This window comes from Leuciscus leuciscus (genome assembly GCF_965113295.1).
Source record: "Leuciscus leuciscus genome assembly, chromosome: 16".
Classification (NCBI taxonomy): Eukaryota; Metazoa; Chordata; class Actinopteri; order Cypriniformes; family Leuciscidae; genus Leuciscus; species Leuciscus leuciscus.
Window position 1 is genome coordinate 34,233,221 of NC_138740.1, and position 14,937 is coordinate 34,248,157.

The 14,937-nt window shown below is 36.9% G+C and overlaps 2 protein-coding genes across 4 annotated transcripts in view; both read right to left on the reverse strand.

The window, feature by feature from the left end:
* Positions 1-14,937, reverse strand: part of LOC309478147 (uncharacterized protein) — a 206,570-nt gene that overhangs the window by 61,899 nt on the left and 129,734 nt on the right. Inside the window, exon 1 of one of the 2 annotated variants that reach the window (XM_082141715.1) lies at positions 1,189-1,652. The exons of the other annotated variant lie outside the window; for it this stretch is intronic. Coding sequence (XP_081997841.1) covers positions 1,189-1,246 — 58 coding nt within the window. The 5' untranslated portion in view covers positions 1,247-1,652. Of the gene's footprint in view, positions 1-1,188; positions 1,653-14,937 lie in introns of those variants that run through there. 2 annotated transcript variants of the gene reach the window in all.
* The window catches only part of LOC309478149 (uncharacterized protein), an 88,077-nt gene continuing 86,648 nt past the window's right edge, over positions 13,509-14,937 (reverse strand). For both annotated transcript variants that reach the window (XM_082141725.1, XM_082141726.1), the window contains 2 exons: positions 14,692-14,808; positions 13,509-14,531 (listed from right to left, as the gene is read on the reverse strand). In XM_082141725.1, coding sequence (XP_081997851.1) covers positions 13,684-14,531; positions 14,692-14,808 — 965 coding nt within the window. In that variant the 3' untranslated portion in view covers positions 13,509-13,683. The remainder of the gene's footprint in view (positions 14,532-14,691; positions 14,809-14,937) is intronic.

Sequence of the window (14,937 nt, forward strand, 5' to 3'; positions counted from 1 at the left end):
TTCACTACTAATTTAACCCTTAGATGTAATCACTCTATTAAAACAATCTGAATGTAAATTTATTTGTAAGTACAAAATTTGTAAATCATGGATGTGAATGTGAACTTTGCTCACATAGACGACTTCGGTCAATGCTTTCTCTCATGAGTCTGTAGACTAGATGATTGGGTGAAACACTTCCCACAAGAAGAGCACATGTACGGTTTCTCTCCAGTGTGAACTCTCTGGTGTGTTTTTAAGGTACTGGATTTAGTGAAGCTCTTCCCACAGTCAAAGCACACATAAGGTCTCACACCAGTATGACATATCTGGTGTGTTTTCAAGCGGTCTGGTGTAGTGAAGGTCTTCCCACAGTCAAAGCACATATAAGGTTTCTCTCCAGTATGAATTCTCTCATGATCTTTCAGGTTTCCTGACTGAGAGAAACTTTTCCCACAGTGTGAGCACGTGTACGGTTTCTCTCCAGTGTGAACTCTCTGGTGTGTTTTTAAGTCACTGGATATAGTGAAGCTCTTCCCACAGTCAAAGCACACATAAGGTCTCACACCAGTATGAATACGCTCATGAGCTTTTAAATACTTCTGTAGTGAAAAACTCTTTCCACAAAAAGAACAAACATGAGGCTTCACACCAGTATGAACTTTAAGGTGTCTTCTTAAGTTTGATTCCACAACAAATGTTTTCTCACACTGATCACAGCTGAATGATCTCACTACAGAGTGACGGCGCAGATGATCTCTGAGAGAGCCTTTGGATCTGAAACTCTTTCCACACTGAGAGCATGTGAACGGGTTTTCTCCAGTGTGAATTCTCATGTGTCTCTTAAGTTGTGATTTATATTTGAAACTCTTTCCACACTCAGAGCAGGTGAAAGATCCTTTGACTCCAGATTTCCCAGCTTTTTTTGTGTGGAATTCTCTTCAGTCTTTGAAACGACTGCATTTCCATCTTCATTTGTGAAATGATGGTGTTTGTCTTCATTCACTTCCATCAGGTCTAAAATAAACATATTAAATTAAATTTAAAAATTAAAAATGAGAAACATCTTTCTTTCCTTATTTAGCACAAAGTTTCCTACTAGAGTCTACTAGAGTCTACTAGTATCTAATTTTAGATGTAAAGTTAAATGTTAGTTCTCGTCTAAATGTTCCTCATCAGTCATTAAAGAGAATGAAGGAAAACACCAACCTATTTGTTCCTCTGTATCTTCATCTTTTATTCTGCAGGGTTCTTCCTTAATCTCCATCTTTACAATAGTATGTCCGTAGTTTCTCCTGGAGTAATTCCTCCTGCTTGCTTCTTCTTCTCCTGTGGGAAGATGGGAATATTCCCCAGCATTTAAACTCTCATGAACGGCTGTGGGAGCTTCACTGACTGAAGGAGTGAATTGTGGTCGTTGTTGCTCATTTAGCAGATGATCATCACACTTACAATCACTCTCAATTATTCAGCTTTAAGTGAATTAAGGGTCGATGTGGGAATGTGTGCAAAATAGAGACAAAGGAATAGTTTGCCATTTAGATGAGATGCACCTATAACTACAGTTATTTCTTTCACTAAAGACTGTTGCATAATTTACAGCTGCATATTTAGAAAATGTTGTAAAGTTTAATTTTGGCACACATAGTAGGCTATTATCTGTTTTTGAACTTAAGGACAGTTCAGTTAAAACCTTGCCCTCTTTGGCTTATTATTAATGTTGTTAAACTTAATGTTCAAGGAAATCTGTCTGCTTAAACAATAACAACAATGATATAAAAATGCACTGTTTATTTTTTTTTTATCAGTTAAGAGCCATTCACATGTTAAAAACGTCAGTGAAGAGGAAAAAAACACAATGTAAAAAGTTGAATGTATTTTAAATGTTTTTAGAACAAGAGTCATGTCCGAGACGCTGCAAAGCTCCATTAAAAAAAAAAAAAAAAAAAAAAAAAAATTATATCAATATATATTAATTATATTAATTGAGAATAATTTAGAAAGTCCCATATCATGGAGAGATGTGTTATAAAATGTTTGGTATAAATATCTATCTATCTATACAACTAAAAAACTGATCATCATCTAGAATTATTTATAATCTGTTGATATTTTTCATGTAGAGTGTCTTAACTTGGAGCCATGGATATTGAAATTTTGTTATTTTATTTTTAATTTTAAACAGTATAGATGGTTACTTGTGGTAATGCAATGTTTGTGAACACAACTATGTATGTAAGGCCATAAGTCCCCAAAAACTTTGCCACTCTATAAATAATCTTCTAGATCCACCCCTGGGTATGTATCTTCAGTGTCTTGAAGTGGCTTTAACAACATCAATATTGTTAAACTTAGTTTAAAATCAGAATATAGTCACTTTAATAGTCAGGCCTATAATTAATTTAGTTATTCAAATGTAAGATAACATAAAAAAGTCCCTCAGTGTTCATCCTCAGCCAAATTCAATTAGACCCTCAGTTTTCACACTTTCGTGTTTATGAAAGTTTATGTTCATGTTAATTTCATATTGTCACTTCAACCCAAGTCTGTTTCGTTTGTATTGGTTTATTGGAATAAACTATACTTGGGTTCACTTCAACTTGGACTACATTACACATATTATAGACATGGTTCATGTTTTTTTTATAATTTTTTTATTATCTTTCTAGATATTTTTGTCTTAATTGTAAAATCTGAAAGTTCTTATTTGGTTCTTATGTTTTAGGTTCTTCTGTTTAAGGTGCTAATGATCATCATATATTATATACATTATATGAAAAAAACACACATTGAGAACGTGAGAAGTGAATGAAAAGTTTTTTAGAACGTTTTTCATAATCTATAACAAGAGAATTTAAACGTTCAAATAACGTTTTGAATAACATTCTTATAACCAAGTAAGAACGTTTATGTAACGTGAGGATTGAACGTTTGAATAACGTTCTTATAACCAAACAAGAACGTTAATACAACGTTTATATAACGAGAGAATTGGACGTTCTAATAACATTTGAATAACGTTCTTATAACCAAGCAAGAACGTTAATACAACGTTTATATAATGGGAGAATTGAACATTCTAATAATGTTGGAATAACATTCTTATAACCAAGCAAGAACGTTATTACAACATTTATATAAAAATATAATTTAACGTTCTGATAACATTTTGAATAACGTTCTTATAACTAAGAAATTACGTTAGTACAACGTCTAAAAAACTAGACGCTTTGAACGTTCCTAGAACATTCAGAAATACAGTTTTTATAACTTAATGGGAACGTTATGGAAACGGTCTTATAACCTAAAACCCAAGCGATGAACGGTGTCCACGACATCCGGGAGTTTGTCTTTCGCATCTGGCAGAAGGTGCTGGCAAACGTAGATGTAGATGATCTTATCTCGGACATCTTCTCGTTCACTTTAAGGTACCTCCATGAACTCCGAGAATCCATCGGCGTGAGTAAGCCTCAATGTGCAGAAGCTGTTTCTCCTGTTCAGGCTAGTTAAACTCGACTCTTTTGGCCAGTGACTTTTGACTTTCAAATCTTTTGCTTCGGCACTCATAAAGTCAGTAACATTTTTCACTCTAGAAATCTGCCTGGTATTTTCATTGACCGTTTCTTTCATACTAGCGATCACACGTGAGCAGGGGCGCCGCTTAGGGGGATAAAAGTTAGGACGATTCTAAGGGCCCAGGCACTGTTGGGGGCCCCAGAGATCGATTTTATTAACGGAATGGGTGCGGTAGGGGGCCCAACCTTATATTCTTTCATAGGGCCCAAAATTGATGGTGGCGTTCCTGCACGTGAGTTTTCCCCTACCATCTTTTTCCAAAACATCAAACAATTATTAATCAGCCTCGAAGAGTTGTGAGAGGATGGCAGTTGTGTCAGCGCTCTCTGTCTTTCATTGCGGGAGCAGCAGCTCATTTGCATTTAAAGGGACACACACAAAAACTTTTCACCCTCGAAAAGTGACAATTTTAACACGCTATAAAAAAGGATCTGTTTGGTATTTTGAGCTAGAACTTCACACTAGAGCTTGACTTGACTTGAAAAACTTTAGAAATATTTTATTGCAAAACAAGTGTTTGAAGTTCAGTAAAGTTGTATCATATCATTATAAATCATGTTACAGCGGTTGAGAAAAGAGAAGGGCAACACTTGATCAAACTATCACCAGATTCACACTTCACTACTAATTTAACCCTTAGATTTATTCACTCAATTAAAACAATCTGAATGTCAAATTATTTGTAAGTACAATATTTATAAATCATGGATGTGAATGTGAACTTTGCTCACTTAGACGACTTCGGGCAATGGTTTCTCTCATGATACCGTAGATTAGATGATTCAGTAAAACTCTTCCCACATGAAGAGCACTTGTACGGTTTCTCTCCAGTATGAATTCTCTGGTGTCTTTTTAAGTGGGTGGATGTAACAAAGCTCTTCCCACAGTCAAAGCACACATAAGGTCTCACACCAGTATGAATATGCTCATGCTCTTTTAAATACTTCAGTACTGAAAAACTCTTTCCACAAAAAGAACAAACGTGAGGCTTCACACCAGTATGAATTTTAAGGTGTGTTTTTAAGTTTGATTCCACAACAAATGTTTTATCACACTGATCACAGCTGAATGATCTCACTACAGAGTGACGGCGTAGATGATATTTGAGAACGCCTTTGGATTTGAAACTCTTTCCACACTGAGAGCATGTGTACGGTTTTTCTCCAGTGTGAATTCTCATGTGTACATTATGGTTTCCTTTATGAATGAAATTTTTTCCACACTCAGAGCAGGTGAAAGATCCTTTGACTCCAGTTTTTCCAGCTTGTTTTTGTGAGAAACACTTTTCGGTCTGTTGAATGACTGTGTTTCCATCTTCATTTTTGAAATGCTGAGGTTTTTGATACTGATGTTGTTTTTCTTCATTCACTTCCATCGGGTCTAAAATCAACATATCAAGTTTTCAAAATTCAAATAAAGAAGGAGAAATGAGAACAATAAATATACTAGGTGAGTCACAATTATGCAAAACATTTAGTCCTTTTTCTCAGTTTTTATCTTAATGTTCCTCATCAGTCATTAAAGAGAATGAAGGAAAACACCAACCTAATTGTTCCTCTGTATCTTCATCTTTTATTCTGCAGGGTTCTTCCTTAATCTCCATCTTTACAATAGTATGTCCGTAGTTTCTCCTGGAGTAATTCCTCCTGCTTGCTTCTTCTTCTCCTGTGGGAAGATGGGAATATTCCCCAGCATTTAAACTCTCATGAACGGCTGTGGGAGCTTCACTGACTGAAGGAGTGAATTGTGGTCGTTGTTGCTCATTTAGCAGATGATCATCACACTTACAATCACTCTCAATTATTCAGGTGCAAATGTTCGCTCAAATAGTAGTTTAGAAACAATTCCATGATTTTTATTGAGACATCAGGACACAATAATATGAAACAACAAACTTCATGAATTTTTTTTTTTTTTAAATGAACATTTTTCTTTTAAGTTTAAATGAAAAATAAATTTATTAAATACATATATTAAAAAAATTATTGAGCGGTACGGTACGCAATTATTTCCATTTCCACTGTCAAATGTTGTGAATGGTATCAGAGCCCGTCTACGGAGAGCCTGGCCACTCCCTATTAAGTCCTATTGTACCGAATTGTGGTTGTAGTTCCACCAGAGTTCCACTGGGGGCGATCGCCCAAGAGTGCAAAATGAATGGGAGTCTATGGGGCTAGACGGCTAAATTTGTCTCTTTCACCCGATTGCCGTTGAGAAATCTCAGATTTGATTGTAGGTTTTGCAAGTTCAACATGGGTTATAGGTCGAAAGTTGAATGAACGAGTACTTATGTCCTTTCGATTTCTTACAGGTTGAGTTGTTGTTGCCCATAACACGCTAGCATTTTGCTAATGAACGCTGATTGGTCAGTGAAGGACTGATTATGACCAGAGATACCGCTTGATGGCATCGTGGCATCCGAAGCGGGACCAGAAACAAACAAAACAAAAACTCTTCTAGCATGTGTATTTACCTGTGTCAGCTGTGTTGTCGATGCCTCGAGAGAAAAGAAAGTGCAGAGCACGAAAGCACCAAAGTGACTGAAGGATTGCCGTAAAGCAGTATCTCTGGTCGTAGATGTGTATGACAGTATGTATTGACAGTATTTAACGTCATTAAAAGACTTTTTAAAGCAAATAAGTGACTCTAAAAAATCTAACACCCAGCAATGTGTAATTTCTTTGCATCTCCTTTCGAATACAACATTCAAATTACAAGACAAAAAATGATATCCTGCGAAAAGTGGATTTTGAGGGGTATAACGCCATAGACCTCCATTCATTCTGCACTCGTCCTGTGAGCGCCCTCATATGGAACCAGAGTGGAACTGCAACCAGTTCAGAAGCTGGAAGTTTACTGAGAGTGGAAGTTCTCCCCTTATTAGACATTCAAATGCCGAACCGTACCGTACCACTTTTTCAGTACCCTTCCATTGGGGTAACTAGCACAATATTATGGTACTAAAGGGTGGAGTTAGACTCACTGCAGAACATTGATTGGTTGACAGAATATCGTCACTTACGCGTGCTACAAGGGGAATGACAACATAAGTTTTTTTATTATGCAGCTGAAATATAGGCTAATACTGTAAATGTCTGATAAACTGCATTAATATCCTACACAGTATTATATTTATGTTAATAAGACATTGTAGTTCTACAGTGTCACCTTGTCTGTTCTGCTTTTATTTTGAGAAGCGCTGTTTTTCTTCTTCTGATGTTTTTTTGTGATGCTAAACTTTCCGCTACTCTCTCTTCACAATGTGGTGCTCACGCGTCGTCGGAAGAACAGTAAAAATGTGTAAACACGTTAGTTATTTATAATGTTCATCCATTTGAATCTTGTAAAGAAAGAGTACATTGTGATTTACTTTATTATTTTTGTATTGTTCGTACATGTTATTTCTAAGAGCTACGAACTGTGAGGGTGTGTCGAGCTGGAGAGCATATGCTATCGCCCTTGGAGAGCGGAATGAGTGGAGTGTGTATTATTATCAGAAGAGATTTTGTTTAAGGAAAAGAGAATGTCATTACTTAATTTGTTAATGGGTTAATTGCACATGCCATCAATATAAAAACAATATATTCTTTCTGTGAACAATTATAATGTATTGTAGGCTATTTCATTTAAAGGAAGCATGTGATATTTTTTTTGTCATAAAGGCTTAAAAACATATTTCATATTGGTTATTAGTTGAAATGATTTGTATTGGGTGTAAACATGATTAATATGTGAACACGATTTATGTACAAATGATTTGTGAAGTTACATAGAAGCATTTTGTATTTCTTCTGTTTATTCTGTAGTTTTCACGGTGTTCATGGTGCTTGTGGTGCATGGTGCTCGTTGAGAGGAATAAATAAATCGGCACCCGTTTGGAACTCTCTGCGTCTTGATCAATAAATCCAAGGGGCCGCTACAAATTCTACTGTTATTGTGTCACGAAATTTAGTTTTAAGAGTTTTTCAGGCGAGAATGTAGTTGTTTAAAGCTCAAATCTGTGGTATAAAGATTAAAGATTTGATCCAGGCGATCACCGGGCGCTCAGCGCTCATGTACCCCGCCTGGAACAGCCTTTCCTCGGCTAGTCGTTCTGACGTTTGCCGCTGACTCTGACGTCTCAGTAGTGGTTAAACATGAGATATAATTCGTCTTGTGTAGATCTAACGGGCGATATTTGGTCTCGTGAATCTATCATTTGTTCCCTGGCCAATTGTTTTGGCTGAGGGCTAAGTGAAATTTCATAACTTTATATATTTAAGCTATTTAACTTTACCGTTGTATGGTTAGACTAGAGTGCTTGAACTGTATGTTTGACTGAATTGTTTGCTTTATTTCTTATTGTATAGCTTTTTGTACATTTTACTTATACTTTTATAATGGCTAATATTGATAAAACTGAAATTTAACAAAAAGAGACTGGGCTGAGTTTTGTCATTTGTAATGTTGTTTAGCTACTGCAACATCGGTTGTTTAGTACAAATGCACATATTTCCTGCGGACCATATTCAAATGTTTCATATATTCAAATGAAAAGAGGCAGGGTTGTGTTTTATATTTTGTTTTGTTATAAATAGGCTAACGTTACATGCAGTGAATATAATCAATACGCGTTGCCTGAACCACATTTGTGTGGTTTAACTTAAAAACTGAAATAAATCAAATCTCTATAAACATGCAATTCATTCTGAGACTCCTTTTGTACAGACACTTAAGAAAAATTTACATAACATCCTTAATTTGGAAGATAAACACTAAATGCTCTTTGGCCAGTTGTCCGTCATCATATCTGATATAGACCTTATTCACAGCAGCGCCATCTTTGATTTTAAACAGGAATAAAAGCGAGGTTGTGAAGGATAGACATTCATCTCTTCAGTGTGTTGTACTTTTATATAATAAAAAAAAAGAATAACAATAATCACCACGGTTTACCTGAAAACTTTAGAAATCTTTTAAATTTTCAGTGCATGTCTGTGTGAGTGCAAGCTGTTGAAGCTCCGCCCTCTGTGCCGGAAGCAGCTGCTCATTTGCATTTAAAGGAACAGACACAAAACGGTGTGTTTTTGCTCACCCTCAAAAAGTGACAACTTTAACATGCTATATAAAAATATCTGTGGGGTAAATTGAGCTAAAACTTCACATGCACACTCTGGGGACATCAAAGACTTATTTTACATCTTTGAAAAGTGCATTATACCACCCCTTTAAATGTAAAAATTTTCAAATGTCCCGATCGTACTAATTTGGAAGTGAAACTATTTGGCCAGTTGTCCCATATCATCCGTTTCAGCCTGTGAAAGTTGAAGAAGGGCTGCAAGTATGAACACAAGCAGCTAACACGACACACAAGCTGTTGAAGCCCCGCCCTCTACTTGATAGTTGGCCGGTGTTGTGTATCGCAGCGTCGGCCCGTTTTTGTGCGTCAGCCGACGTAGTTTTTAATAGCAAATAATAGCAAAACAGCGAGCTATGTCAAAACGGTACAGATAGAAGGCTGTTCTAATGTTACTTCATTTTAACTGAGTGTTCCCTGACAAATAATTCAATATTAACATGAGCGGAGTGGAATAAAGAAAGTGTTTAGCAGGATCGATATTCAAAATGGTAAGCACGCACTGCTTTGTTCACGGTTTGTGTATCTGCAGCCTGCAGCATCACTTTCCCTTTTTGCATGACGAATATAGATGAATAAATCTGCAGAAATAGACAGTTGTCTCATTGACACGCAGGCGCAGAACGTGCATTCTGACAGTCGGCTGTAGTTATCTCTGTGTGTTTAAGTGAGAGACTGGGCTGAAAAAGAGACTGAGCTGCATAGGCCAAACGAGACAGACGCTCTGCTTTATGAGCAGTGTTCTGCCTTTTAAAGGGATACTTCAGGATTTAGCATTAAGCTTTGTATTAGTAGAAAACCTGTAGTATTTTCGAATTACCGTGCTTTCCACCCTCATATACCCCTGAGACGAGAGATTTATGTATTTTTTGTCTGGAAAAAATCCTCCGATGACGCAAAAATCGTAATTTTGCGTCATCTGAGGATTTTTTGCCCAGAGGCTAAAGACTACAGCCAGTAGTAGGGGCTGTCCCGCATGTTATCAACCCGCCCATAGAGGGTGGGATCTCACTCACAGAATGTACATAGTGTCAGCCGTCTTTCTTTGGAAGCTAAGCTAGCAGGCTCTTGTTCTGTGGAGAAAGCTTAGTAGGAGAAAACTGAGTAGTAGGGGTCACCATCCTCTTTTTCCCGGACATGTCCGGCCGTCGAGATCGTCGAAAATGACCGGGATTCGGCTTTTGCTTTCTGCAGTCGCCATTCATTGTTTACATGCACACCTTTTGTTTCAATCTAACTGAATTAATTCCGATTGGTGAATCTGAATGTAGTGCTTACATGAACGCTAAACAAGTGATCGGTTGATGTGCGTTTCAGCTAAGAAAATTCCCGCTCCTCCGTGAGAGATTGCTTTCGAGACCGGTGCGTCTCCCAGATTTGACAGATTACTGTTACTCATCAGTAATCACGCCACCACCGGCCTCGCGCCGTTCTCTCGTGGCCCTCAGCCTCGTCCTGCTCGCCACAGTAAACATAATGAATGGCGACTGTAGAACGCAAAAGCCGAATCCCGGACATTTTGGGCGATCTCGAAATCCCGGGCAAACTCGTCACGGAGACTCACTAGTAGCCTAGTCTTGTTGTTTAACTACTGTGCTCTCTTACCGGTAGGCGTGGCCTCCTAGGGCAGCGAAGCAAGTGCATTCTGGGAGTTGTTGTCTTTCATCCACATAAGCCAAAAATACATTTTCTGGCTTTTCTCAGTCTAGAAAGCGCCAAATTCAAATATAATTTCACATTTCTTCTACATAAATGACCCATTTTAAATACACATTCATCTTTCCAGAGGTGAAGTATCCCTTTAAGGACAGATCCCTTTGTAACCAGCAAATGCATTTTTTGGTGTTTTGGTAATAATAGGTTTGAAGTTTGCTGAACAACATACATTTTTAGTAATTTGTATACCTAGATATGTTACCCTGTTTTTAACAGTAATATTCTCAATTGAAGTAAGAGAGCAATTTTTAATTGGTAGCAATTCGCATTTATCCAAATTTAGAGTTAATCCAGAAAATTACTGAAGAATACCCAAAGCCACTGAAATTTCTGACTAATCATTCAAGAATAAAGCTGTATAGTCCGCTAATTGACATTTAATTTTTATTTTAGTGTTGCCAATTGTGCAACTTTTAAAGGACTACTATTGATATGTGTGCAAAGGAACTGTGTTGCAATTAGGAATAGGTAAGTGGAAACTTGACATCCTTGTCTAACTCCTCATTTCAAAAAGAATCTAGCTGAAGTACCATTACTTAGTTTAATTGAGCTGTTAAGATTTTTATATAGAATTTGGACCATCCTGCAAAAGGAGTCGCCTGAAGCTATTATTTTATAAACATTATTTAATAGTGTAATTTTGGGATAAGAGTTATTAATCCTTGACATAATGTGGCTGGAAGTAATGTTTTTTTCTATACTTTCCTCATACACCTTTATCAAGAATGGTGCTATACTATGATTAAATAGCTTGTAAAACTCTGAGCTGAGAGTTTGTTCTGGTAGATTTGTTGGCTATCTCCTTCAGCAACAGGCGTCACAAACTTGTTTATCTAAATCACTTAACTGCTTTATATTAGGTAATGATTTACAGAAAACATTCATATGTTGTTGGGAAAATGTAGAAGTATACAAATCACTGTAAAATTTGGCACAGGGTCATCACTAATATTACCGTTAATCATTCGTTTTTGAATTTGGTTGTTTTTAGCTTGCTGTCTTTCCAGTCTGAATCTTCAATGCGCAATCTAATCAATCTAATAAATGCCCCATCAGCTTTGTTTTTATATATGTTGTCTAATTTGCACTGTAATTCAACCAATTCTGCCTTTTCACAATCAAGCAAATCATCCACATTTTTAGATAAAAGATTGGTTATTTTTTCATATAACGGAATTTTTATCTGTTTTTTTTCTTCTTTCTTTTTTGCCAAATCAGTACTAAATTTACAAAGATATTTGCCAATTTCATATTTAGTAAATTCCCAATTGCTGCTGTAACTATTCTTCTCTCTTGCTTTATTCCAATTTTTGTGAATTATCTTTTTAATTTCATCTTCTACTTCACTGTAAGAGAGAATGGAGTTGTTAAGTTTCCAGTAAGAAGAGAATCTGAGCACATTATCAGAGGCAAGAAAATGGGTATGAATGAAGATACTCTTGTGGTCAGAAAATGGTGATGGCAAAATGTCAGTAGAGGTATTGCATAATCCTTTAGAGATAAGCCACATGTCAATTCGGGACTGGGAGGAGAGAGAGTTATTACTCCATGTGAACATCTTTTGAGAAGGATGCAATACTCTCCAACTATCGATCAAAGATAATCTTTGCATAATCATTTTCAAGTATAAACTAGTATTGTCAGGGAGTTTTGGAGGCCATCTAAAGCCACATTCAAATCTCCACCAAAAATAAGCATGTAATTTGTGTATTTAGTCAATAATTTTAACACATGGTCCTCTAAATTACTTATAAAGGCTTAATTTTCCCCCTGCTGATAAACACAAACAAGAATAAACGTCAAATTTGAAATTTCAGTAACAAGACAGATATAACGCCCACCTAAATCACTTACATTAAGTAACACCTTTCCTTTAAACTTTTAAGATGCATATACCGGCTGAATGTGTCGTACCATGAGACATCCATATGTCCAGTCCCCATTGTAACCTCCAGAAATTAAGATCCTCTTAATTAACAGTTGAGTGACATTCTTGGAGGAAACAAAAATCAGATTTGAATTGTTTGAGATATAAGAAAACAGCTTTTCGCTTAGTAAGATTTCTTAGCCCTCTAGCATTTAAATAAACAACAGATAAAGACATGAAGTAAAAGAAATCGAAGAAAAAAAAATTGAATAGACCTAAATAAGCTAAATAAATAACTTATTGTACAGAACTTTAACCGGTCAAGAAATGAGCACAAGGATGTGAACCGCAACTCAAACAATATGATAAAGATATTGAAATACAGAATGAAATGCCAATTAAGTAATACTTTAAATGAAATTTGAGAACATATAGGTATTATCACTAGCCTGGGAAAACCCAGACTGACTTCCGGCAAATTTGAGATTTGCTCTGCAATTCAGTCTGGCCAAGAGCCCATTCAAGCCCATAATTTTTCCAAATCGAGGCACCAATCACAAACGTTGAGGCGGGCTTTACACGCTGACGATGGCTCTGATTGGTTTTAGGTCTATCCAATTGCGCCCAGAGGCATTTGAGCGACATCCATTGGTGACGCCCCTTTGGAAATGGGCTGTGAATGAACCTTCCCCAGACCCAGTTACAACTGAGAAGGGTCTGGTGTCAAGCAGGCTATATGTCACTTCTTCTTGAGTCTCTCCATCATTGTCAGACTCCGGTTTGAGCATAAAAGGCTGTTAACACACAAGCTCTTGAAGCCCCTCCTTCTACTTGAAAGTGGGCGGGAACAGCAACTCATTTGCATTTAAATGGACTACTATGTCCGCTAGGGGTAAGACAATAAATTGTCAAGCGGAAGAGGAATTTTTAAAAGGACCGCCAGCTGATCATCCAATTACCGCTGGCAGGCGGCAGCACTGTTAGCAAATCAGCGATGATCTAAAACGCATACACAGATATTATAAAGACACAAAGAAAAATACACATAACGTAACAGGGACACACTCAAAAACAGCGCTTTTTGCTCAACCTCGAAAAGTATTTTTTTTTACATGCTATAAAAAAGGATCTGTTGGGTATTTTGAGCTAGAACTTCACATACACACTCTGGTACATCAGAGATTTTACATCTTGTAAAAGAGGGCATTATAGGACCCCTTTAAGCGAAATGAATCTCACCACAGTTCACCTGAAAAACTTTAGAAATCTTTTAATGCCAACAAATGTTAGAAGTTCAGTAAATTTGAATCATTTTATTACAAATCATGTTACAGCGCTTGAGAAACGAGAAGGGCAACGCTTTTACCAGGTTCAAACTTCACTACTAATTTCTGAAAGTCAATTTATTTGTAAGCACAATATTTGTAAATCATGGACGTGAATGTGAACTTTGCTCACTTAGACGAGATGACTTTGGGCAATGCTTTCTCTCATGAGACCGTAGACTAGATGATTGGGTAAAACTCTTCCCACATGAAGAGCACTTGTACGGTTTCTCTCCAGTATGAACTCTCTGGTGTGTTTTTAAGCGGCTGTGTGTAGTGAAGGTCTTCTCACAATCAAAGCACGTATAAGGTTTCTCTCCAGTATGAACTCTCTCATGATCTTTCAGGTTTCCTGACTGAGAGAAACTCTTTCCACAGTGTGAGCACTTGTACGGTTTCTCTCCAGTATGAACTCTCTGGTGTGTTTTTAAGGCACTGGATATAGTGAAGCTCTTCCCACAGTCAAAGCACACATAAGGTCTCACACCAGTATGAATACTCTCATGCACTTTTAAAGACTGAAGTACTGAAAAACTCTTTCCACAAAAAGAACAAAAGTGAGGCTTCACACCAATATGAACTTTAAGGTGTTTTCTTAAGTTTGTTTCCACAACAAATGTTTTCTCACACTGATCACAGCTGAATGATCTCACTACAGAGTGACGGCGCAGATGATCATTGAGATTACTTTTCTGAGTGAAACTCTTTCCACACTGAGAGCATGTGAATGGTTTTTCTCCAGTGTGAATTCTCATGTGTTTCTCAATGCCTGATTTTTGTGTGCAAGTCTTTCCACACTCAGAGCAGGTTAAAGATCCTTGTCCAGTTTTTTTAGCTCGTTTTTGTGTGAAACACTTTTCGATCTGTTGAATGACTGTGTTTCCATCTTCATTTTTGAAATGCTGAGGATTTTGAAACTGACGTTGTCTGTCTTGATTCACTTCCATCGGGTCTAAAATCAACATATAAAATGTTCAAAATTCAAATAAAGGAGAAATGAGAACAATAAATATACTAGGTGAGTCACAATTAAGCAAAAATTTTGTCCTTTTTTCAGTTTTCATCTTAATGTTCCTCATCAGTGATTAAACAGAATGAAGGAAAACACCAACCTATTTGTTCCTCTGTATCTTCATCTTTTATTCTGCAGGGTTCTTCCTTAATCTCCATCTTTACAATAGTATGTCCGTAGTTTCTCCTGGAGTAATTCCTCCTGCTTGCTTCTTCTCCTGTGGGAAGATGGGAATATTTCCCAGCATTTAAACTCTCATGAGTAAAGGTGATCTGTGCGCAGCCTGTAGACTTTTGACGTACCGTAAACTGTAGTGTGAAAGCGCACGACTCGCCGTCGCTTTCCT